Source organism: Coloeus monedula, assembly GCF_965178545.1.
Source record: "Coloeus monedula genome assembly, chromosome: 3".
Classification (NCBI taxonomy): domain Eukaryota; kingdom Metazoa; phylum Chordata; class Aves; order Passeriformes; family Corvidae; genus Coloeus; species Coloeus monedula.
In genome coordinates, this window is record NC_138783.1 from 27,104,979 (window position 1) to 27,130,397 (window position 25,419).

Consider the following 25,419-nt stretch of genomic DNA (forward strand, 5'->3'; position numbering starts at 1 on the left):
AAACCAGGATCTTTGGTCCAGATTCCTTCCCTTTGTCAATAGTCTTTTATCTTCGTATCCTGCTTTGGTAGACACAGTAAGTGTTGAGCAAGCTGTATGCATTGTTTTTAACAAACACCTTCTTAGCAAATCATTTAACCTCTGCTTGCCCCTTCTCCCCCTGATTCAAGGGCATGGGGGTTTTGGTCAGTCCATCACCTGAGATTTTTCCCACTGCTCAGAGAGAGAAGTCCTTCCCCTGTGAGACCGTGGGGTCCTTCCAACAGGAAACAGTTCTCCATTAACTTCTCCAGCGTGGGTCCACTCTCACAAGCAGCAGTCCTGCCACACCTGCTGCAATGTGAATTCCCCCACAGGCACACAGCCCTCCCAAAACTGCTGTGATGTCGGTCACTCTTCCCCGGGGTGCAGTCCTCCAAGGAGAGGCTGCTCCAGCCTGGAAGCAAGGGCCCCTCTCTCCACCGCGTGTCCCACTGGATCACAGCCTCCTCCAGGCATCCACCCACTCTGGCATGGGCACCTCCCTCAGGGGCTGTGGGTGGATCTCTGCATCCCCCATGGATCCCCAAGGGCTGCGGGGGCACAGGTGCCTCACCATGGTCCTCACCATGGCCTGCAGAGGAACCTCGGCTCCAGTGCCTGGAGCACCTCCTCTCCCTCCTTCTCCACTGACCTGGGTGTTGGCCTGTTGTTTTCCCTCACATGTTCTCACCTCCTCCTCTTCTCTGACTAGAAGAAAAATTGTGTGCACTTTGTTTTGATTTTTTTCTTAAATATGTTATCACTGAGGCGTTCCCAACCTCTCTCATTGGCCCAGGTTTGGCCAGCAGTATGTCCATCTTCAGAGCCATCAGGGATTGGCTCTGCCAGACATGAATGAAGCTTCCAGCAGCTTCTCACAGAAGCCACTTCTGTGGCCCCCTGCTACCAAAAACCAGCCCATGCAAAACCAATACACCTGCCCAGAAGGAAGAAGCTGTGGCTGCTCCCCTCCCAACTCTCACAGGAAATCCCAGTCTGGCTCTCACCCATCACAACAATCCCGGAGCCAGGGGGCAGCAGTGACCACCCTGGACACAACACAAAGAAACAAAAATGGTATGGGATAAAAACAAACATTCCCAAGACACCACAGAAGGAACAAATCCTTATCCACCAGCAACAGAACGGCTTCCTAATCTCCAGGTTCCTTTTCAACGCAGGTACCTTCCCTCATCTCAGTTCTCCCCAACATTTTATTCCTGTATCTTGTGCAAATAAATGCTCCAGAAAGTTTCACAGGCCATTTCTAAAACCTCCTGCCTTCAGCACACTTAACAGAGCAACCAGGTCCTCACTTGTAAAGCTCCAGCAGCCTGAGTTTACAACCTCAGGAAAGAATTTTTGGTGAAAAGGTGTAAGATCACAGCAATGCATCCAGCTCAGAAACTCATTCCCAGGGCTTCCTAGAGTGCTCTGTAGGGTACAAATACAATAAGCACATGGACCTTGCCATACTAATGACACTGACATGAAAACACTTCAGAGTTAAACCGTACATCTGTAGAGGGAAATTGTGATTTATTTGTGGTCCATAAAAAAGTATTTAAAAAATACAGGACTTGAGCTCAGCTTCTGTTACATAATGTGCATTGACAATGCAAACCATCCTTCTTCTTTCTGCTTTTCTACCTGTAAAAAAAGAAACCAGTTCAGATTCATACACAGTAAACTTCCCACAGACCTGTGTGTTAGGACTGTTTGCCATCAGCACCATGGAGGGAGTCACACCACCTACTTCAATCTTAATAATTTCAAATTTTGCCTCTGGGGATGTATAGTTTGCTGTCAGGATAGGGAGTCCTAGACCCTAACTCTGTTCTCTTTATCACTCCTAATTTAGGTTGTTTTGGACACCAGGAAGTAGGTTATGTCCTCATGGTTGCTTTCAAGCCTATGAACAGCTCTCTGACTGGTTTATCAGATTGTACCCCTGCAGAGTTCCCTGTGAAAGCATCTCACTGTGGGCTATCCTTTTCTTTGCACATCAGGAGTCAGAAATCTAGACTGGGGCTTTTTCTTTACATTTGGATTTATTCATCCTTCAGCAACTGATTTGTGCAACAGCTAGGTAAGAGCTTGCTTGCCTCTTGACTGTGGCTCTACCAGTACATCATAATCATGGCTTGAGGTTCTCTGGAGCCACCAGGGAAAGACTTCCAAAGGTTTCCAGTTCTAACATACAAAGATGCTGCAGTAGAAAAGGGTTATTCACTTGTACACAACTCTGTGGCGAAAATAATGAATGTCACTAGTTCTCAGGTCTCTTCCTACCAATTGTCTATAATCCAAACTGCCATGAATTGATTAATACTAGCCTTAGGATATTTAAAACAGGACAGAGCTCTCCTCCCTTCATCCATATTATGATCATCTTCTTCCTTTTATGACAACATAATAAAATTTTTCAGTCTCACCTTTGGTCTCTGGCTGACAGAATTTAATTTGGCACTTTCTGACATGGCACTTAAAGGTGAACAAGGCTTGCTGGAGTCTCCTACAGACCTGGAAATAGTCAAAATAAGACTGAAAAAGCGAAAAATGGACGTGACTACTAGAACAGCATCTCTGATCCTGAGTTAGGACTCCTCATCAGCAGTCTTCAACAACACAGGTCATCTGTCTCATGTCAGATTGCAGATATTTTAAATAAAAACCAAGGAAGTTGTGAAAAAGCTGACAGACCTTTGTCAAACTTCCACAGATTTAATGTGAGAAAGTCAGGGAAAACCCACAAAGCCAAAAAGCATATGGCAATTTCTCCATTGTGTTCAATTTCTGCTGCATGGGTAATTAAGATACTACGAAAATGAAATAGTAAAGTGTGAGAAATGAGACAACTCTTAAAAAGATTAATTTATTGAAAACAGAAAAAAATTGAAAAATTACAGAAATCAGAAAAATATAAAAATTTGGGATCCTATGGCTCGGTAGATGGTATGCCCCAGGAGCGCAGGGATTTGAGATCTTCTGGCTGAGACAGCACTAGACCTCAGGTAGAGAAAAAACTTGCAGTGCTGGGTTGACTTAAAAAAATTACTAAAAGCCCCTTAAAAGGGGTAAGGCTTTTAATGCCCAGCACCGATGTCTCCCACAGCTAGTCTGGAGAGAGCAAGAGGGGAAGAGGGAAGAGAGAAGAGAGAGGGAAGAGGGAAGGGAGAAGAGAGAGGGAAGAGGGAAGGGAGAAGAGAGAGCCCGCCTCTCGGCTTCGTCCTTTTTATAGTTTTTGCTCCGCCCCCAATCCGCCCACAGCCCGCCCCTTCGGTCCAAGGCGATTGGTGCTTTCCCTTTGATGGATCATCTCTGTCCACCAATGGCTCATCGTTGTCAAGGGGGGTGGTATCAGTTAGAGATAAGGGAAAACAATACCTTCATTAAAATTCAGGTATTCAGGTTGCCATGGGACTTGCCTGCAGAGTAATGGCTCTGCAGCTAGAAATAGCTGCTGGCTATCAAGACTGGGTGGGGGGGTTTTGGCCTTGGAATCAAAATGCAAGTGAAACACCTACAAAAAGTATTAAAATACATCCAACACACCTCAGAACACTTGTAAAAGTATACAGTAAACACAGGAAAGGTAACTCTTATGGTGTACTAGTGGTTTGTAGCTTGAAAAGGGGCAAGTTTGTGATTTTTAACTGGGAAAATTTTAACTGGGAAGGGTGCAACTCTATTAATAAATTTTAAACAAATAGAAACACTGATAATGGAATTGGATTTTTGTACCTGGGCTGATGGGTTAATTGTAACATTCAATTTAAAAATAATTAACTCAAAATTAATTATTTAAAGCACTTAATATGCAAAGACCAAGCACAAATAGGGATTTCATGTATGACATAAAGGGTGAACCTTTACCTTCTTATACTGGTCATACTGGCATGGGAAACACTGTCATCCTTGGAGCTGTCCACAGCCACTGCCCCAGGAACAGAGACTTCAACTGTCCTCCTTGCATGTTCTAGGCAATAAATAATTGCTTGATTCTGATGAGAACACAGCAACATTGCACAACAACATTCACTTTACCATTTTTTTCAGAGGTATCACAACCTCTTCCCAATTGGATAGAATATACAGACCAGGAGTAAAACATCAGGTTAAACATCAACCCCATACTCACTTTCTGAAAATGACTGACATGGGGAGCAGATATTCAGAGCAACTACAGACAGTGCTCACAGATACTGAATGATTCTTCCACGGTTAAATTTTCTGTGTTTTTTGGCAATTAGAGGTTTAGCGACTTCTGATCTCTCACCTTTGTTCCTTTAAGATTTTACTTACCATGCTGAATTTACATGACAACAGCCAAAGAAGCATTGAAAGTGTTATGACCCAACCCATGAGTCACTGCATCTGCACCGGCATGCAAATGCACACACACTGGTTCCCTCCTCCCCCTCCTTCCTCTCTCCAAGTCCTTCCCCCTTTATACATTCCTCTGGTTTCACAAGGGGAAAGGACAGGTGTCCCAGATAGAGCATGTGTACACGGTCACATGCAGTTCTGCTTGTAATGACAATGACTCCATGAAAAGGTAAAGCAGCCCTGACCTCCTAGAAAGTAATTTTTTTTATAGTTACATATGGCAGCTAATCTATGAATCTTGAATCAGCAAGAATATTCCCTAAGCTAACTTACCTCTTTACATGACTGAAAGCTCCAGTTATCCCTTTCTATTAGCACTGGCAGTAACTGAGCAAGACAGTCTGATGGGAAGAGTACCCAAAAGACCAAAAACTAAAATGTGGTTGAGAACACGATAACCACTCTGCCATGATTTTTAGAAGTCTTATATAAATACTTCAGTCTTTTCACCCAAGATTCTGCAGCACAATAGAGGATGGGTTAAAAAGCCCAGTGCTGCCCACCAGTGACTATCAGAATCAATGAAGTTGAAAATCTGAGATCGAGTCCAACCTTTGAACACCACCTTGTCCAACAGACCAAGGCACTGTGTGCCAGTCTTTCCTTAACACCTCCAGGGATGGTGACTCCACCATGTCCCTGGGCAGCCCCTTCTAATGCCTGACAACCCTTTCTGTGGAGAAATTCCTACTAATGTCCAAATGCAGTACCTGTTCTTCAGACAAGAACGCAGCAAAGAACAGATTTAACATGAAGCACAGTACTTGCAGCAGACTAATTACTAAGAAGGTAACTTAGAAGAGGTTTAGCTGATGTGTTTTTAGCTCTCTGAAGTAAGGAGTGTTTGTACCCACACAGTCATTAACAGCAAGTGTACTGCTGACCACAACCACTAATACAATAAGATAAGGACTCTCAAAAGGAGAAAAACATTGTTTTACTAGTTTTTGTTTCTCCTGAAGCTGGGTACTTACCAGTGTAATTCAGGGATGGGGCTGGAACAGGAGGCAGCACTGGAGGGACCATGTCAGCAGCAGCTGACTTCTGCTGGTCTATCAACTGCAAGAGTTTATCCCGTGCTTCTGTACTCTGGCGGTTCAGCTCTGCTATTCTTTCCTCCAAGCTCCTCGATACCATGAGATGACTCTACTTGGATAATGGGATAATTACTTCCAATGAAAAATTTCCAATTGGTACCCTCCAGGAGGGCATACAATATATTTCAAGTACTTCTAAGCATTTAGTTTTCAAACTGAAAGTGAATATAATTATATAGCAGTTCCTGTGAAAAATCTGGTTTTGTCCCTTTTGCTGTCCTGAATCTAAGTCCTTAACTGATTAAACATTACAATACTTTCTACTGGTCTTCCTTCACGTAGGAAAAATACAGCTATTGTCCAAATAATTTGAGAAAGAAAAAAAAACCCCAAACAAACCACCAAACCAAACCCACCAAACATCCAGCAATTAACTACAGTTAAGAATATACTTAATCAGAGAGACATATTCAGGGAAGCAAAAGCAGGTTTCTAGCAGAAAGTCCTGGAGCTCATCTTTAAGCCAGGCCTGATCTGCTTTGACCTCTTCCCCTCCCTCTCAGCAACTGCTTCCACAAAAACACCACTTACTAAAAGTTTGCAGCACCTTGTAAAACCAAATGACTAAATATTACACAACATAACACAATGTGGAAAGTGACAACACTATCAGCCTACATTTAAATGAGAAAATTTTAAATCTTTAGGATCCTTAATTGAACAATCAATCAGTCACTGTGATGAAACACGTAACAGCAAGACAGTAGCAAAGGCAAGGATGTTTTTGTGATGTCAACTTCACTCACTGGGAATAACTGCTTAGCTGCAGGTTAAAGTTCTTCCATGTAAACTGAAGTCTTCCAGGTCTCTCTTTCCCAAAATCTTTGGGATTTTCACAGAAGAGGACTGACAAGACAGACCCAACAAGCACATACACTATCATCAAACATTTGCAGAAGATGTACCTACACTAACTTTAATCTCATGTGCTTTAGGGTCACGGTAGCAGAGGATATGTATGACATGGCTTTAAATAAGCATTTTACAAGCTTGACGAGAACCTGTGGGTTGGTGCAGTGCTTTCACTGCTAATATTACCCAAACTACAAGAGGTACACCTGATCACATTGCACTGAGCACACCTCTTTTTGCAGAACAGTCTTATCCTAAACTTATAAATGTGCTGTACACTTCTCAGAACCCATATACAACATAGGCCCAATACGAGGAACTACTGCTGATCTGTTTATGGAATAACAACTTAAAAAAAAAATCACAAGCCCTCAAGCAAACAAATGAAAATAGTAACCGACAACAGGAAAGACACAAAAGCATCAGTAAACTACAGGAAAGCAGAAGGGAGATCCTTCCTTTTCTCACCTGTCCTTGTGAAGAGTCTGGACTAGGATCTGCATTTTGTGTTGGGTCTGGCTGATGTAGGCAATCACTTTTGTCTCCAGAGACACCTCTGAATTTGCTCAGCTGAGCTTTAATTAGAGCATTCTGCCGTGTGAGCTCAGCTATCTGTCCCAGCAGATCACCATTTTGAAGTAACTCTTCAGCTGTGCTGTTTTTCCCAGTGTCACCTGGGCAGGACAGATTGATTTTCTTGTGGGAACTCTCCAAGTCTTTGGCTGCAGGAGGAACTGGTTGCCTTCGAGAGATGGGACAGTTTTCCTCAGTTGTGCTCTGTGTTCTCAGGGAGGAAGGTAAGCTCCTTTCCTTGCATGGCTCTCTTTCAGTGGACTGGGAAATGGCTGCAAACACTACAAACACGAAATGAAGGAAGAGTAAGGACAGGGATTGTGATCCTCACTGAGGAAACAGTGACTTTATTGCATCAGGTTACTAATAATCAAGCAGGAATATGAATTGAACATCTGGTCTGAAAGGTGTTATATTACTGATCAAATCCAGTCCATGCAAAATCCTGCAGGATACTAACCTACCAGGTTAGTATTTCCTATTGCAAACAGTCTTACATTTAAATGATTTAATTAGAGATTGAGAGAGAAGTCCCTGAGAAGAAGATAATTGTCTTCTATTTCTTAGCTGACAGATCAAATACTACTTCTTAGTTAGTCCCCTATTTTCCAAAATTCAGTTACCTTACTTGATAAACTAAGTTTTTGTTTCAGTTCTGATACTTAATATTGGGTTATTAACAAAACTTTTAGGATACTAAAACAAAAAATTTCAAGATTTTTTGCATGATAATAAACTATTTACTCAGCCCCTAAAGAGAAAGCACTGTGGCCAACAAAAGTAGTTAGGTATTTTTTTGGTCATCATCATCAGCAAAGAGATAACACACCACAGAGACATGACTCAAGTTACAGCACTGTCAGCTGCTACATGCTAAGTCCAAGTTGAATTCTGTGACCAAAACTAGATTTTCTATGCTTCATACACCAATAGCCCAATCCATCACAAGCTTTAGCCTCTTGAGCAGAGATGAACACTTACAAATTTACACTCAAGTGTGTTTTATGAATCATTGAGCATAAAGAAACATTAATTAAGTTGAACATTTGTTGAGCTATTTAGCATCAGTCTTAAGAGAGTAACAATGTATTTTAGGAAAGTCTTGGAATACAGTTCTGCATTGCTGTTTCAAATGACAAAAGACATCTGACAGCTCTCAATGGGACTGAAACCAGACATTGCTCTTTGTAGAATAAGACCTTTAGCTCATTTCTTCCAGATTTTTTATGTACCTCCTCACAGCACAGAAGCCCACCAAGTGGCTGAATTAGACATAAGCTTCCAATTGCCCTGCTAACTCCTTAAAAATCGAAAGGACTTCTGGTTATTATTCTGTCTTGGAAAAGGCTTACAAAGCAACACAGCTGAAAGGGAGGAAAAAGGAGGAAAACCCCAAAACCCACTCCTGCACCCTCCTTCTTGTCAGCAACCATTATCTGCCTCTCAACAAGGGTGTTATGCAGGGCCCTGGCATGTTCAGTGGGATGCTTGTGGTTACAATAACAGCTGCAGTAGGAAACAGCTCATTTTGAGAATCACAAAGGGTGCTTCCTTCTGCTCACTTCAGTAAGGATAAATGAGAAATGCCTTCCCTAATCACCCTGATGAACTTTCTTCCTCCCGTTCACCAGAACTGAGCTAAAAATATGAAACCCCTAGAGCCTATGGATACTGACACAAGACTGAGCTACCTGGTTATCTGGCACCACATAATTTCACCCAAAATTTCCTCAACTACTTCCTGTGTATTAAATGAAACCCAGTGGGAACCTGGCTCCCACAGCTTCCAAAAACCCCTTTGCTGGGAAGATGGGCTCAAAGCAGGAGCACACAGCCTACAGACATCCTGGTGTGTCTGCAACATGGATTGCAGAAACAGAAGTTCCAGGCTTTAGTGGTCCCACCACTGAAGGTGATGGAGGCTGGATTACACCATCAGCAGATGGAAACCTGAAATGATGTGCTGTAGGTCATGGACAAAGAGCTTCAGCAATCACACAGATATGATAATCAAAATGAATACCAAATAAAAATGTCAGTCTGAACTGCCACTGACAGGACTGCTGCCAGGACATGGAAAACAGGAAGTGTACACGCTGTCTAGCAGCCGGCATAGGAACAAAAGAAATGCATATCTGGGTGCAGCAGTAGGATATTCCAGCTATAGGGCCAATATGTCTAGGCATACAGATTAAAAATTTCCCATAGAAAATACATCTTCAAAGGTACTGTGAGATGGAAACATTAACAGCAGTCAGAGATCTCACCATTCTGGAAGGAAGACAATTCCTGACTGCTCTTCTGCTGAGGTGGTGACAACAGCACAGCTGGCTGGAAGATGTGAGCTGGGAAGCTTTTACCAGGTCTCATATCACCTGAGGCACCTGGCCCTGGAGGAAACGTGAAAGGTAGTTCTCCCTGTGGAAATTTCAGCATATTTTCCCTATTGCCTGCACCAGTTCTGGGCTCAGAACAGGTCAAATCAGGTTTTTCTAAAGAAAAAACAAACCAAGGATAAAAGTTAAACAAATGAAAAAAAAAATTAGTCATAGTGAAATAGGAAAAAATCTCAATGACAACTCTTATGTTCAGGTATCTGAAAAGACAGACTAGAGTAGAGGATGTTCCACACACACTCCTACCTTTTCTCTCATCCGCAGGAACAGCATTCTTTCACTCAAGCATATTATAAATCTTTACTGGCCATAAGAGCAAGTACAACACTTACACATAACCTCAAAATTTCAGGATAGTAGTATGAGATCTGTTTGTAGCTCATGCACAAGACTTACAGATATGTGACTTGAACAGGTATTTGACCTGCATTTGGTAACATTCTCTTGGGAAACTCAGACTTATGCACTTGTCCTAATGCCCCGTAATATAAATTTGATGGCAACAATGGTGTAGAAAACAATTCAAGGCTTTTTGGAGCTCTGCTGATCTTCTTATCATTTAATTCAAATGACATATCTTGTCAGTAAAAAAAAAAGCTGTTCTTCTGTATTTAACTAAGGGATGTAAGGAAAGAAGATTTGGAAATTCTAGTGCTGCAGAATTTTTGAATGTAAAGGTTTGGGTGTTACGTTGGAGTTTTTTTGAGGGGTGCTTTTCTGACTGTTTGGATTTTGTATTTTGGGGGATGATTTCCTTTTGTTTGCTTTTACAAGGCCTGGGTCAAGCACAAAATAAAAAGGATCTGGTATGTGGCTTCTTTCCAAGAAGAAAATTCTTCCAGGAAGAAAGCTTTTAGGTACAAAAAGATTCACAAAACCAACATTTAACTATGGAATACAAATAACTCTGAGAAATCTTGGGATTCACGAGAAGCTATTGACCCTGAGAGCAAAAGCAATGCATTTGAACAACCAACCAGGAAAAACAGCTGGGAGAAAACTCAGTGGTGAAAGGTGGTTAACAGTCCAAGGTGAATCATCTTTGGGTAATGTGGCCACCAATGCTGCTGCCTTAGCTTAGCCTGTCCCCATGTCACACAGCACTCAGCTGGTCACTCCCCTCTCACAAAGTCACAAATACCAAGTACCAGACCTCTCTGACTGGTTGGTTTCTGGGCCTCAGCTGCTGCTGTTTTGGCCAGCAGCGACCTCCAGTGTCTTATGGAAGAGCCAGTCTCAGACTGTCAGCCTGCTCAGCAACAGGAAGCTGAGATCCTGGTTCTGTTGGGTTTGATTTCTTTGGGTTTCTGGGGTTTTTTCACAACCCTCAGAATGAAACTGACTTTGGAAGCCATCTTAATGGGGGAAGGCTATTCTCCTCCTTTGCTTGTGCTCCCAGCAGAACCCATGGCATGGGAATTTACAGAAGTGACATTCACGCTCATGCAAGAGGTACTTGTGCAAGCAGACATCTATTAAACACCAGATTTTCCACTACAGGGATAAATTAGCCACAACTCTTCTTTCATCCTTCACACATTCACGTACACACCTTGGCTGTTTGCTGGACCTTTGCCTGCAATTCCAAAATGTTTTGGACTTTGTTCTCTTTCAGGTTCTACCAAAGGGAGGCCTTTAAATGCTTGTGTGAGACAAATCAGCTTTTCATCTGTTACTGTCATGTATTGCTGAAGCTTCTTCTAAAGGAGGAAAAAAAAAAAGCATACACAGAATTACAGAAATTTTTGTTCTACCAACATAAATTAGAAAATCATATACTACAAGCAGCCCTGAGAAGAAATTTGGCCTCTCAATACTACTGCGTGAGTCTGTAGGATTCCAGTGAGGTATTAAATACTATTGTCTCCATGTTTCTCATTTATAAATTATTTGCTTTCCCTTTTCTTACTCATGACCTCACTTCCTTTCTAAGGTTTCTTAATCCCTCCATTCCCAAATGTAGCCACTGATCAAATCTACCTGCACTGCAAACTAAAAAAAGGAAAATGTGGTATTACATCTACTTATTGCTCCAGTAGTGTTAACAGTATAGAACTATGAAGGAACGTGCCTAAACTTGTAGATGGATAAAGTAAAGCCCAGTTTCACAGAACCAGCACTTTCTCAGGCTTTGAAGTTATATAAAACGACACAATTTTCCAAACATTCCATACCCATACCTGCTACTGTAATTCTCAAGCTCCTCATTCAATTTTATCATTTTCTTTCTGTTTATTGTTAAAATCTCCAGAACATGAGACAATGCATCTCAGCCCATATTTGCAACAGAACTCAGAATTCTAACAAGTCATCCTGATGGGTAAGGAGCAAGAGGGGCTCAGTACCTGCATAGTAATGTTTTCTTCCCTTACTTGAAGTACTTCTGCAGTCAGAGCATCAATCAGTTCTCTGTGTTCATTCAACATCTCCTGCTGCTGCTGCCTCATCATGTCTTTCTCATGCAGCTGCATTTCAGTCTAAAGAGGGAGAAAAAACCCAAAAACCTACTATAAACCAATCCAGACTCATACCTGAAAACAGGAATAAGTCATTATGACATCATCATGTAACAACTCTTCCCACTATTTGTAAATTGACTTCATCACTTTCATGACAAAATCCAATTGTCAGAGCTTGAGACCTGTCAGAGAGCTTACTGTTTTTTCTTTATTACTTCAGGACACTGTAGGGAATCCTACACATCCTTGTTCTCCTGCCTTTACAATTTTTACAGGATGTAACTACAAGCATTTTCTTTCTGCACTGATACAGTTTCTTAAGTCACTGAATGTTCATGCAGGAATTAAATAATTCCAGGTGTACTGATGCTTGTCAGCATCCTGTTCTGTTTGTGCCTATTCTTTAGCTTCCCTAATTCATTAATGAAGACAAATTTGACTAAGTAAGGACAAAGTACTCGCTTTCTAATGTTTTCCATTAGAGAGAAAAAGTTCTAGAGGGTTTCAGAAGTGTTATGACAAAACAGCTCTGCATGCACATGAAATGAATGAATAAATATTTTTGAGACTAACTCACAGGCACTGCTACTAGACACACCTCCCTGAAGTATATGAGAGACAAGGCATCCATTTTCCATTTCTCTTCCAGCTAGAGAGAACAGGAGTTTTTGTATTGATCCAAGTGAAGCATGCTGGCTCAGAAAATTGATTAAAAAAAACTGTACATGGTCCCCTCTTTTTCAGAAACCAAAGCACAAAATAAGCACTTCTACCCTGATAGCAGTGATGAATCCTACTGATGCCTTAGATCATCTGGATGAGCTACTGTATCTACTAATCCTACACAGCACTAACCTAGTCTTGGAGCAAAAGCTGCCAAGCAGCTCTGTCTTACATTTAGGCATGGGGAAAATATCAGGTTAATATCCATTCCTACCACCAGGTAGGATTTGGGTCTGGTCTACCCTGGAAGAAGTATCTTTATCCCAGCCCACTGCCAGATGTGGCACTAACCACATGAGCTTTACCACTGCACCAGAACATGCAGCAGAGAGGGAGAACAGAGGAGCACAGATTCAGGGAATATTCCCATACTCTCTTTGCTATGTGGGCCTGGCAAAGAAACATTATTCTTAGCAGAATACGGATGGGGAGGGAACGATTCATTCTAAATTTGGAAGTTGATACAAAAATTAATTTAGAAACCAAGTCAGACTTAGCCATTTTCCTTCAAGAATTTTGTATGGTTTTACAAACATATCAGAAGTTTCTTTTTCTCCTTTTCTCTAGCCTGTTCTGTATTCACAATTTCCTTCTTATAGGTGTTGGTTTTTAAATCACTTAATAACAATATTTCATGAAATATTACTGAATTCAAGTTTCTCTTCCTACTTCTTAGATACAATTTTGAGAATAAATTAAGCAACATCCTTTATTGCAATCCTTCTGCTTTTCTGCAGCAAAACTGGAAGAAGATAAAAGGAATCTAAAATCTTTGAAACCTCATGAAGACTGACTGTCTAACTAAAATTGGGCCTTTAAAATATCCCCTGCAAAGCCATTTTCTTAAAAGGCACTGCCAGTTATATTTCAGGCATTGGAATTCTGCTAACTCTGCTGGCTAGGCAAGACAGACGGTGCACGTAAGTGCTTGATTTATGTCTGCCATGACAGGGACCAGGTTTTAGGAAATGTTCAAGACAAGGTGTACTTCTTCCCAGCAAATTCTCAAATTCTAATTGTAATTAAACCTCCCTGAAAAGGAGAAAAGTCACTTTAGATTATGAATGCAGTGTCTATCTCAAGCAAGCCTGAATTACATTATGCAGCTTGAGTGACTTCTTCAGATTGCTACTTCAGAATTTAGGTAGTAAATTTATGAGTGTTGCAGACAATTCTGAAAGCAATAATCAACTTCTGGAAGGATGGAAAGGTAACAAGAAAAAACATGGGATTAGCTTTAGAAGAAGTCTGAGGCTCAGGAATAACTCATTTCTGTAGAAAACAAATTAAAGACAATCTAAATAGGATTATAACTGTCATTACATTTACAACATGAATTTGATGCTATTAAATTGATGTATTCCTAATAAACATTCTACTGAAATTCTAAGACCCCTTCTTATAACTGCAAAAGAACCAATTTTAATTCCCTGTTTTGGTATTACAATTTTAACCAAGGCCAAGCAGTACTAACTTGCTTTAAAACATAAGACTTTCTCAGCTGAAGTCCATCTCCTGCTGGTAGCTGCTGTTCACTCTTGGATTGATTATTTACTGTTAGCTTCCAGGACTTAATCAAAGTAAATTCTTTCATACAGATTAAATACAGAGTAATACAAGGATTAAGTTATCATACATCCAGTAAAAAAAAAAAAAAAAAAATCGAATTTTAACATAAGATGGGTTTCCCCCTTTCACTTATTATACACTCTGAAAAGGAACCAAAATAAGACAGTTCCACATACATTAGAGATCTATGACCTTTGCTATGAAATAGAGCATTAGGATTTCCATAATATACTCTGCTGCACCTATTAAGAGTGCAGGAACTGTGATAATCAGGTTTAAAATGTCACATAGACCAAATGAATCTGGGAGGCACTGCTGCCTATTGATAGCTCTGGGATACAGATGAAATAGAATACACTTTATTTTCCTTTTCTTCTTTAAAAAAACCTTCTACATGGCACTCAGGTGGTCTTCTTTATGGAATTCCATTAACTCCCAGCTGTGCACTGGTACAGTGAGCACTTCAGGTCATTCTTCCTTAAGGTAAAGTTGCTGTTATGGATAGAAAAAGAGGGCTAAGGAATCCCTCAACGAAAATAGGGGATTTGGGTCCACTGCTCCAGTGACAATAGCATCACCTTTGGGAGGCAAAGGAAGAAAATGATTTTGTAAACAATGCTGTAGTTAATACCCTGCTACAACTCTGAGCATATGTAAATAACAAATCTAAAAATACTTCAATCGGCATTTTCTGCTCTTAGAGACTTTCACTGCGGTCAACTCCTCCATTTTCACCGGGGATACTAATTCCTAACAAACAGTTCCCAACAAAAAGCTGGGAAAAGTTTTAACTCCTAATTGCATGCAAGCCAAGCAATAAGCAGTGATAATCAGAGTACAATGTAAAGTGACTGAAGCCAGAAAAGACCAAAGTTCACATCTGTCAAGTAACTTTACACCCTTCTTCATTCACTCTCCAGGAGCAGTTCTAAGTGTCTCACCTCTTTGAGGTAGCGCATCAAACGACAGAGAGCGTTCACCAGTGACAGTGTAAACCCAGAGAGGCCTTCACTTCTCTCTTTTTTTTGGACCTCGCGACCTGTACATCGCTCATATTCCTCCAGTTCACGCTCCACTTCATGGATCATGTGGTTGAGAACGTCTAGGCTGGGTTTGTTGTCCCTCTGAAGGTCAGTCTGGATTAAATTACCTGGAGAATCACCTCTCTTCTGTCTTGCAGAGTTTTGTGCAGCTTGCTTTCTTTTCACTGAAGGAGAAGAAAAAAAGGGTCACTGGAATTTCAACTTGTATAGAGATCTTCCCAGTACCAATGAAATTGCATTGTTTATTGAAGTAAATCAAAGGAAATGCCCTCTCTTGCCGTAAGATGAAACAGACCATCAAAGAATGTCCCCCAGTCATTCCAGCTATTTTCAGATCCTCAAAAAACACATTTTCTGCAGCCACAGTACCTCCCAAGTATGACTGCTTTGCGCTTTTCTCTTGGATACTCCTGTTTGTACTTTTCTCCTTTCCAGTTAAATGCATGGAAATAGTTTGCTATTGCTAACCCCCATCAACTGCTTTCTCACCTTTAGTAAGCAACTCTCTTACAACAATCCCTTCATGTCACAGCTTGTATCTGATTATCAGTCCCCTCCTACAAGTATGTGTTGGATCTGGGGATTGAAATGCATTTTAAACTGTATCAGAACTAGAAAAGCCCTGAAGAGGAGAGAACTCCATGACCAGCAAGGTAATGGGCAGCATCAAAGGGCCATATTTAAGGTTCCCAGATTCCTACAGACTTGGCTTTGCTGATGAACATGCAGAACACAGGCAAAGTAGGCAAGGAGCTGTGGAACATCCATCCTTAGAGATGCTCAAGACTCAAGGACCACCTAAACTTTGGTGTTAGCCCTGCAATGACTTCCAAAAATCCTTTCCAGTTCACATTTTATTATGACACTAAGGACCTTAGACAAAGGGTATATTATTTTTAAAAGTACTAAACTCTTTGCTGCAATATGCTTCTGTTTCCTTGAGTTTGGATTCAGCACTTGTCTCACAGTGTCAGTGGAGTCTACAGACTCTTCTTCATCTTCATTCTGAAGTCTTGAACGGGTTCTCTTGATTACACTGGTAGCATTGAGGGCTGATTTAAACACAAAACAAAACAAAAAAATGCACACGTGAAATATTTCAGGTAGGTTCTTAATAGTAATACATTCCAGAGTAATTTTATGGTAAGAGCTGGCTTTTGAGTCTGGAAATGCATCTGAGCCAAATTAGCATACATTTCTCTCTCACCCCCACCCAGGAAAGGAATTCCAGACAGGATCCCGTGAAGAGCTTAACAAATTTGCTGTGATTTAGTAAATCCCACCTGACTGATCCAAGGAAGGAGAAACAATTGTTGGAGTCAAAGGCACATTTGATTCCTGTGATAAGGTGTTTTTTCTCACATCCTTATCAACCCACAGCTGAGAATTCACCAAGGAATTTTCTTCTCTCAACAACCGAAGTAGCCTGCATTCAAAACAAGCATAACAGTGAACTGTAACAGGACAATGGCATGATTCCAGATTATCTGTCCAGACAGAGCTTCTAGAATTATCTACAACTGCTCAGGTGAGATCCCTGCTCACTTTCATTCCCAGTCTCAATGTTACAACAAGGCCTTTCCCTGAAATTCTGAGATCAGGAAAGGAGGGCAAAGGGAAACAGAAGAACTGACTTAACTGTACCCATTCAACACCCTTTTAACTCCACCTGTTTCCAGTGTAAAGCAGGTGGAAACCTGAATGGATGTATTTATACTGACCTGTCAGAATTGATGTTGGATTTGAAACCCAAAACGTCATGGTGTCCATCTTCTGATAATGCTTCCTCCTCCTCTTCATTAAGAGCCTTTTCAAGAGACAACAAAGAAAACAAAAGGGACTTCAGAATAACTTAAGAGACCAATTTTAAGGAATTGTTTCAAGAAAAAAACAAAAACATTTCTTTTAGTCTTCCCCTCCAAAACATACTTAAAATAAAAATACCACACAGAAAGAAAACCCAAACCCATACCCCTTTGTGGGAAGTTCTGGGGGACTTTAGTACCTAAGAAATACTGATACTGACAATTGTCTCTGAAAACAACACAGCAAGTGACCAATTCAATATCCAATCTTTTCTTTGTATGACTTATATTAAATATGAAAACCCATGCAAACTAGAGGATAAAATAAAAGCTGTTAAGGCTGTACCAAAGCACAGATACAGCAGGCAAAATACAGAAAAGCAACCTAAATCACAGCATTTGTAAAATTTCAGTCATTTGCAAGTCAGTCATTACAAGGTAAACAACCTCGTAATGAGACCTCCAAAATTACATTTATATTCTATGTGTAAAATGCAACCAGAACAAAATACAATCCTACGTCCTACATTTATAGCTAAATCCAAGCAACCAAATTTGGAATTAGGGTTCCTCAAACCAGGTTTATCTGCTTCTGGGTAGGTTTCACCAGAGAGCCTTTAATTATGATTGTCGTAGGCACAGAAGAAGAACTCACAGAAGCTTGGCAGACAATCAGTACGTGTTTCTTTTAAAAATTTCAGCTTATCCTGCAGCATGCATCCAGTGACACAGCTTACAAAGCTGCTGCAGTTAACTCCTCATATTAAAAAAAACTGAAAAACAAATACCACACCAAAATATGTAACACAGAGGTACTACAGCTCAAATTACAGATATTTGTGCAAGTTAGTAGCAAACAGGAGTAGAGAACCACAGGAATATGACACCATCACTTTTGTTCCCAACAGCCTGTTTGGTCTTCATCAGTGGGAAGTTTTCTGGGAGCATCATATGCCTGTTCTCAAAACCCCAGTGAGCATTCCTGGTACAACATGTTATTAAAAGAAAACAGAACACAAAGGCAAACTAAATTAAATTTTAAACAATTTTAAAATTGTTTACAACAATGTGAATAAATGCAAAATAATGCAAAATAGTAAAAGTTAAATTTGTAGGATTCATCAAGGCTATGGAGTGAATTGGGGTACAAATGGCTGTGTCCCCATATACTCACACAACCGGTAAATCAGAGACATATTCTGAAATGTAGCAATTAGTTAAGTGATACAGAAGTTCTTCTCTTAGACTAGAATTACATTGTACTCTTCCTGAGAATTCCAGAATTTAAAAGGGAGGGTGTGCTAATGTGAGAGAGCTTCTACAAGACGTAACGATGCTTGTTTCTCATATCCAAACGTTAAGAAATCAAAAATCCACAATTTCCAGAGTCTCACAAAACAAACTTGCCTCTAATTAACCTTGTCTTCTATGAATGTTATCAACAAAAACCTGTTTAGTTCTGCTTGGAAACTCTTATCTTTGAATATTCTTATTTTGTGCAAACAAAAAAGCCACAGGACATGCATGAACAAAACATACGTTACCTGGGAGTCCATGACAGATTCACTAAGGATGGAAAGCTGACTGGGAGGATGACTTTTTTGTACAATGGGTCCTTGAGATGATTCTAGGTCACAGTTAGGAGCCATTGTTACATTAGGGAAACCTAGAGGAATTAGACAACACAGGGAAGAACACAGAGGGCTTGGTCTGTACTTATGTTGCAGCACTTTGTACTGAAAATCAAGCTCCTGTACTTCACAAAAAAAAGGGTAACAGGGATGTCACTTTAAACAACCAAAGACCAACCATAGGGTTAACTAAATACACTGGGCCACATACCCGGCTTTTGTCCTTCCCACCTGCATAAATACACTTGTGCAAAAGCAGCTTGCAGGATCAAACAGCCACTGGGAACAAAAGAGAACGGCAGCCTACAGAGAAAAAACCCCTAGGTTTAAGATTTCACACGCAGACAGCCAGTCCAGCCTTCCATCAGCACAAGGATCCACAAGCCATATTAAGAAAAGCCTCATTCAGGAATTGCTGATAAATCTTCAGCAATATCCAAGAGCAAAGAGTCAGCCCATGCAGCAATGAGAACCACTGCAGCAGCTCCAACTGGTGCTCTGCACAGGCCAGTAGCTTGGCTGTGAAATGGTGAGCATGAGGTGCTTCAGAGTACAAGATGTGAAATTCCACAGTGGAATAACCAGCCATCAGCCACCCTCCCTTGCAATATGAGCAGGATCAATCATACTATGTTAGAGGATGAGATGAAAGCAGTTAAAAAAAAGATGAAAGCAATCTTGCAAAGCAAGACTATTTATGGAAAGCAAAGAGATAATCTTAAATGTACTACCACATACAGATGAGATGTTCTACCTGTTCGTGTGCGAGGAGCATCCCCAAACAAGCCTTTTGCCACAGCCATAACCTGACCAGATCGTTCCAAAACATCTTGCAAACGGTACTGATCAGACAGAATCTGAAAGTACAGTGTATAAGGAAACTTTACACTGGGCAGACTGAGTTTTTTCCTTTTTTTCTGGTATTGTTATTCCACACTGTCACCAAGAGAACAGCCAACAGGACAACGTTTGCCAAGTTGGTATTGCGCAATTAGATCCTAAATAAGATACATCAGAAAACCATACTTCATTCTGAGTAACTAGAATTCATACTGTTTTTCTGAAAAATTAAATAGTTATTACTTCTGGGGCTCCCATCAGAATTGACTGTCTTTAGAACAAATCCAATCCTCTCACTCCCTTCTCCTCTCAGCCTAACACAAGAAGCTGGGTATTTATGACACGCTCATCAAAATAAAGACACATCTAGCAATTTAAAAATAAATCAGTACACATCCTCAAATCATTTCTCAATGTTGTTACGGCATAGAACACTTACACATATCTGACACCCAAAACATGTACTATTTGATTAGATTCAAACCAATTCAAGCAGACTTGTTTCACTCAGTCTTGGCTCCTGAAAATACTACCTAAAACTTAAGCCACATACCACCAAAAGCTCCAGCAGAGGTAAACACAGCTGACTGCATCTGGCATCAGAAGACATTTTTGGAATCTCCAGAAGACACAGCTTCTGTATTCAAATTGTTTCTCCCAAAGTCTCTCTCTAGCTTTTGAAGTCCATCACAACAAGTGCTTCCTAAGGAAGGATGTCTTGCAGTGCAAGGCAAGAGGCATCCAGCCACCATGAGCCAAATGGAGCTGACTGGGGATGTGGCTTTGTAAGCAGAACACAATTTAGAACTCCTCACTGACTCCTGGTTTCATTCACAAAGCTGGAAATGGAAAACTATTAAAATTATATCCCACCACCTGGGGAGAAGGTAGTTATTCTTGAACACCTGAGAGGAGATATGTAAGTGACCTCCACTTCATCGTGGTTCATCAAATTGATCCAGAGACTACAAGTACTTTAGAAGACCTCCCAGAAAAGGCTCATGTCTTTGAAAACGAAGTGACAATTTTTGTTCCCCCAGGAATCATAAGACAGACTGTTTTGCAACAGTTTCAGAGCACTCTATGCCATTATCTCCAGAGTTCCTTTCAATGTCCATTGGTAAGTTTGCTGGCTTACATTTAGCCTCATACAAAACATTCTAGCAAATGGCATTTCACTTGTTTCTCTTCAACCCCCTATTTTACTACGTGCTTTGTTACATCACAAAGTTTCCCTACATATCTGAGTTTCCATGTTTTTCTAGTCTTCTGAGCGTGCATTACACTGCAGGAGATTAGTCTCATAATCATTTAGCAAATCAGTGAATATACATCTTTCAATCACTTCACATAGCTCCTTTCCCAGACCACTACTGAATTTTCACACCTGATACAAACTAAATCTTGTCTTTCCATTTAGCCATCTGACGTCAAAGCAATGCAGGTTTTTTGACAAAGTCATCATACCAGATTGGCAGAAGAAAAAAAAATATAGAAAGAAAAAAAGGAAAAAAGTTTATATTACTCCTTTCCTGAAGGCAATTGGAATTAGAGTGATGTGTATAATCAGAAAAATTATCCTGATTAGTTTGTTTTTACCCTCCTCACTAGATCTTTTTTGGCATCAGCAGGTTCCTAAGCTCTACCCTCCTGCTGAACACGTTATAAACATTTTTAGAGCATTGCTCCCAAGGTAGATTAGCTCACCTTTGCATGTGATGAGAAGAAAAAGTGATATCATCTTGTAACCCCTCTAGGCCCATTTACACACCCTGAACAAATTCATTGAGCAGTGTACTTTGTCCCAGTTTGGTACCACCCACGAATTTCATTAAAAATCACATTCCCTCCTGTTTCAGATTGTTACCAAAGAAAAATAAAAACTGGACTCATCCTAAAATCTCCTCACTACAATAACCCATTCAGCACTACCCTTTGGTGCAATACACTAACATTATTTAAAAAATAAGCTGTTACAGGACCAATCCGTGTAGTACCTGCACATTCAAAGTCCCCAGTCACAGAGGTGAACTTACATTATTTTTTTGTTCAGATTTTTAGGCAGACAAATCCCCAAAACATTAAAATTTTGCTTATCTATTTTGTAACTCTTTTGTAAAGTCTTTCTGTTCAACACACAACTACAAGAGAAACAACACTAATAGCAGCACCTTCTTAGCTTTTGTCTCTGAGTCTTTTGCAGTTGAGGAGGATTCAAGAGGCTTAGAAAGTTACACTCACAGCAGTAAAGGAAAAGATCACCAAGGTAACAGAGACAAGGAAACAATTGGCAGTGGTTTTGCTCTACTGGGAGACACAGAGTCTCCACAGTTACTCTGAACAACAGGACCTGGCAATTAACAAGATTTAAGCTAGGGAGAGGTGGAAATGGTAACTTTCCTCTTTTTATTTTGTTTTTCTCTACTCACAAGAGGATGCCCACGTTTCAAACAGCAACAGCCAGATCTGTTTCATCGTGCCTGGCATCTTTTCCTTTTGTCTTCCTTTTCTCTGATTCAGAAGTAGACACAGAGCAAACTGCATAAAGTAGTATCTTAAATATAAAGGGCAGAGCCACTCAGGAGGAATTGAGATTTGTGCACTTTCATTAGAAACAGCAACAAATATAGAAGACTATTTCCCAAACATGAGTTTCACATCTGCAGAAGAATGAAGTCACATAATAGGTAGTCCAGACGAATCTTAGAACGGGTGGTCTAATCTACCTTCTGTGACACATAATTTATTTCTGCATGGAAGCATTGTTGAAACTAGGCTGCTACTACTTTAGGGAAACTCATTTAGAGGTCCACAGGGGTTTTTTTGAATACTCTGCTGAAATGCACTTGGCAGAAAAGTACCTAAGTAACAAAAGTCAAAGTCTAAGGCTTGATTAGCAAAATATCCATAACACAAAAATTCTGCTGTGACCGCAGATGTCAAATAGGGTCAAATATTTGGGGTCAAATAGAAAACAAGGTGGTGATCTTCAGTTCTAAGTATTTTCACTTGTTTGTCTATGCTTGAATGTTCTCAGAGATCAGAAAAAGACTTCTGAAAAATTACAGAAGACAAAACAATGAAGTCTGTGATGGTTAATCCACTGCACATTTACAGAACTACCAGATCATGTTTATTTTAACTGCTAGGTGAACATTGTTCGTCACCATTCTTTACCAACAAGAAGAATTCTGTCTGTTCAAGTACAGAGGTCTGAAAGCTAATTTTCAGATTAGTTTTCATAACACATGGCAAGGAGTGACCTGCTATGTGAAACAGAACGAGATCTACCACCACTTTTCAGTGCCAGCTACTCTCTCTGTTAACTAGGCTTAGGTTTACTGCTACAGTTCAATATTCAAAAGCAAATTAAATAATATATTTACAGTCAGAGCACTTTAGAATGCTGAGAGAACAAGCTTTTCAATCCTCAGATGAGAAGCCTGTCAGCCACAGCTCATCAATCTTTGTTGTGTCAGTTTTCCTCCCTTACCAACTTCTTGCCTCACCCTTTCAGCCCCATTGACTCTGCACTTTCTCTGTTTAAATAAGCACCGTCCCTCCCAGAAATGTTCATGTTTGCATCAAAGAAAAATGCTAGACATGAGGAAGAAAAGGCAAGCTGGCAATGAGAACCCAAAGAACACACAAACTTTTTACAACAGTTGAACTCTGCAAACAGTTCCTGTTCAGATGAAAAGAGGCCTGCAGAATTACAGAGGGCACAGCCAGGCAACATGTGTCAAATGTGCAACTATACATAACAGTTGGTATGTCAGGCAGTCTGCTCCAACCACAGCATGCATGCAGCACACAGAGTGTATGCATATACAAAATTAAGTTATCCAACAAGAGGAGCAACTGTTGCTCTATGTGCAAGAGCAGTTTTCTAATATTGCTGCAGATCACCTGCAGCAGGCTGCAAGGGCAAATTTAGTTCTCACCTCACGCATCAGAGCCAATTTCCTTTTCTCCAAGGAATCCAAATCCAGTTGCTTTTGCTTCTTCCATTTTCTGTTCAGTGCTTTCTCTTGGAGTTCCAGATGTGCCAGCGCTTTGTTTTTTGATTTGTGTATTTCACGGCGACGCAGCTATGGAAACATAAAAGAAACCATTTCAAAAATCAATCTTAGGCAAAGTTTTCAGGGCAATGCTAACAAGCTCCTCTTGATTTTATCATTTGTGCACTGAACACTATTTATGTTAACTTCATGGTAGTACCAATGACAGCCACACAAACACCCACAAGTGTAAAAGGCCTCCAGTACCAGTCAAATTTAAAGCAGCTCCAAAGGTAAATGGGAAAAGTCTCAGTTTCCACCTGCCCTACACCCCTTGCTCAGCAAGAGTTTTATCAGCTGTAAAGGGAGGCAAAACCCAAACACTACTACCTATAAGGTGCATAAAAAGACATAATGCCTTCTGATTTAATACTGTCAGTCACCAGACATAGTGTTTCTCTTCTTCTAACAACGAGGTATATACAAAAGTATATAGTTTAAATACAAATTAAAGAAATTAAATGTGTGAGGAGCTTGTTAAAGTCTCTAGAAGCTATCAAGCCAAACACTTGTAGAATCAAGTCTCTCTCTGCTGCTGTGACCATCTCTCCCGACAAACCTATAGCTCAAACTGCCTCTTCCATCCTGGTAATTAATGCTACCAAGAAAATGTAAATGGAATCCACATACTTTGCAATGAACAGATCACTCAGTATAAAGAAATTGTGTTAAATTGTTTAAATAAAAATTAAGTATTTTCAGAATTAGAGCGCCTCCTCAGATAAAGCACATCTTTCAGTCCTTCCCAGCAGAGATGAGACCTTCAACTAATCCACTGAGCTGTCATGTATTTACATTTTTATGCTTTTATGATGGCATGCAGTTTATTGAAATAAAACACTGCAGCGACTGCTTCCCAGTGGGAACAGAAAACTGAGAAACACCAACTGCCAGACCTGGGGATGCTCAATGTCATAAACAAAAAACCAGCACTAAAGAGGCAGCATGTTCAGAAGCTTAAAAAGGAGATTAAACATTGGCAGAAGATATCCCCGTAAACATGGTAAGCACTTTTTATGTCAGACAAGCAGCTAAATGCCCTCGCCACAGGGACAGATTAGTGATTGCTATTAAACTTACAATATCCTCAGGAGTTGCACGGTGCACTGTCAAGTCATGGACGGTACTCTGCGAACAGGAACCAGGGAACACGTCAAAAGTCATAACTGAGGGCAAACTGTTCTGGGTTTTTTTAGCTATATTTTTTTAAAACCCCAAATAACTTTTAAAATACAATACAGTTAGCCTAACAGTACACTCCGGTGCACTTTTATGGCGCTGCAGAGCGTTCCAGCCTCGGCGAGGCAGCCACCAAAAAAAACACCTCCACCAAGCCTGGGCGCGCTCTTCCCACAGGAGACGCAGGAGGCCGGGCCTCCAGCAGGGCCAAGGGAACCAGAGGGGCCGTGTCCCCCTGCACACAGCGTGTCTGCCCGCACGAACCCCCACGCAACCCGAGGGTCTCCTCGGGGCAGCCCCTACGGAGGGCGGTGGCTCCCCCAGCCGCGGGCACGGAGGCCCCCGGGCCCTTCTCCCAGCGGAGGCCGCCTGGCAGCCCAGAGCGGGGAGCACTTACATCCCAGTCCCGCTTGGCCACCACCGCCTTCCTAGGGCCCTTCCTGCCGGCGCCGCGGGGCCGCGGCCCGCGGAGCAGCGACATCACGGCCGCGCACGGGGCGGGAGAGGCCGCGGCCGGAGGCGGTTTTACTCGGCCCGCCCTGAGGGAGGAGCGGAGCCCGGCCACATCCTCCGCCTCCGCCGCCGCCGCCGCCGCCGCCGCCGCCGCCGCCGCCGCCGCCGCCGCCGCCGCCGCCGCCTCCGCCGCCTCCGCCGCCGCCTCCGCCTCCTCCTCCTCCTTCCCGCCCCCGCCGAAAAGGCAGCGCCGGTGTTGTCGGCTCCCGCTTCGCTTGGGCTTTTTGTGAGGGAGCAGCCTCTACTTCCGCCCTCCCTCAGGGCTGCC

General features: G+C 41.4%; 1 protein-coding gene across 3 annotated transcripts; it reads right to left on the minus strand.

The window, feature by feature from the left end:
- Positions 1-1,539: 1,539 nt before the first annotated feature.
- SPICE1 (spindle and centriole associated protein 1) lies at positions 1,540-25,123 on the minus strand. Of its 3 annotated transcripts, none has more exons than XM_082278941.1 (17): positions 25,036-25,123; positions 24,540-24,587; positions 23,343-23,489; positions 19,313-19,415; positions 18,472-18,593; positions 16,844-16,929; positions 16,406-16,548; positions 16,034-16,174; positions 15,021-15,286; positions 11,701-11,805; positions 10,881-11,028; positions 9,200-9,424; positions 6,828-7,213; positions 5,385-5,556; positions 3,898-4,000; positions 2,457-2,544; positions 1,540-1,671 (listed from the first exon to the last, which is right to left on the minus strand). In XM_082278941.1, exons 1-17 carry the CDS (start codon positions 25,117-25,119, stop codon positions 1,618-1,620), a joined length of 2,421 nt encoding a protein of 806 aa, XP_082135067.1. In that variant the 5' UTR covers positions 25,120-25,123; the 3' UTR covers positions 1,540-1,617. The 3 variants fall into 3 exon arrangements, with proteins under 3 accessions (XP_082135067.1, XP_082135066.1, XP_082135068.1); XM_082278940.1 differs by having other exon boundaries at positions 11,674-11,805; XM_082278942.1 differs by lacking the exons at positions 19,313-19,415; positions 24,540-24,587; positions 25,036-25,123 and having other exon boundaries at positions 11,674-11,805; positions 23,343-23,400.
- Between the last annotated feature and the right edge of the window lie 296 nt (positions 25,124-25,419).

Excerpts from the sequence above, each read along its gene's own strand:
- SPICE1 (XM_082278940.1), bottom strand. The coding sequence starts at position 25,119 with ATGTCGCTGCTCCGCGGGCCGCGGCCCCGCGGCGCCGGCAGGAAGGGC. Across the intron at positions 19,416-23,342 it reads AATTGGCTCTGATGCGTGAG|ATTCTGTCTGATCAGTACCG; the intron begins GTGAGAACTAAA and ends CTGTACTTTCAG. Across the intron at positions 1,672-2,456 it reads CTGTCAGCCAGAGACCAAAG|GTAGAAAAGCAGAAAGAAGA; the intron begins GTGAGACTGAAA and ends CTTTTTTTACAG.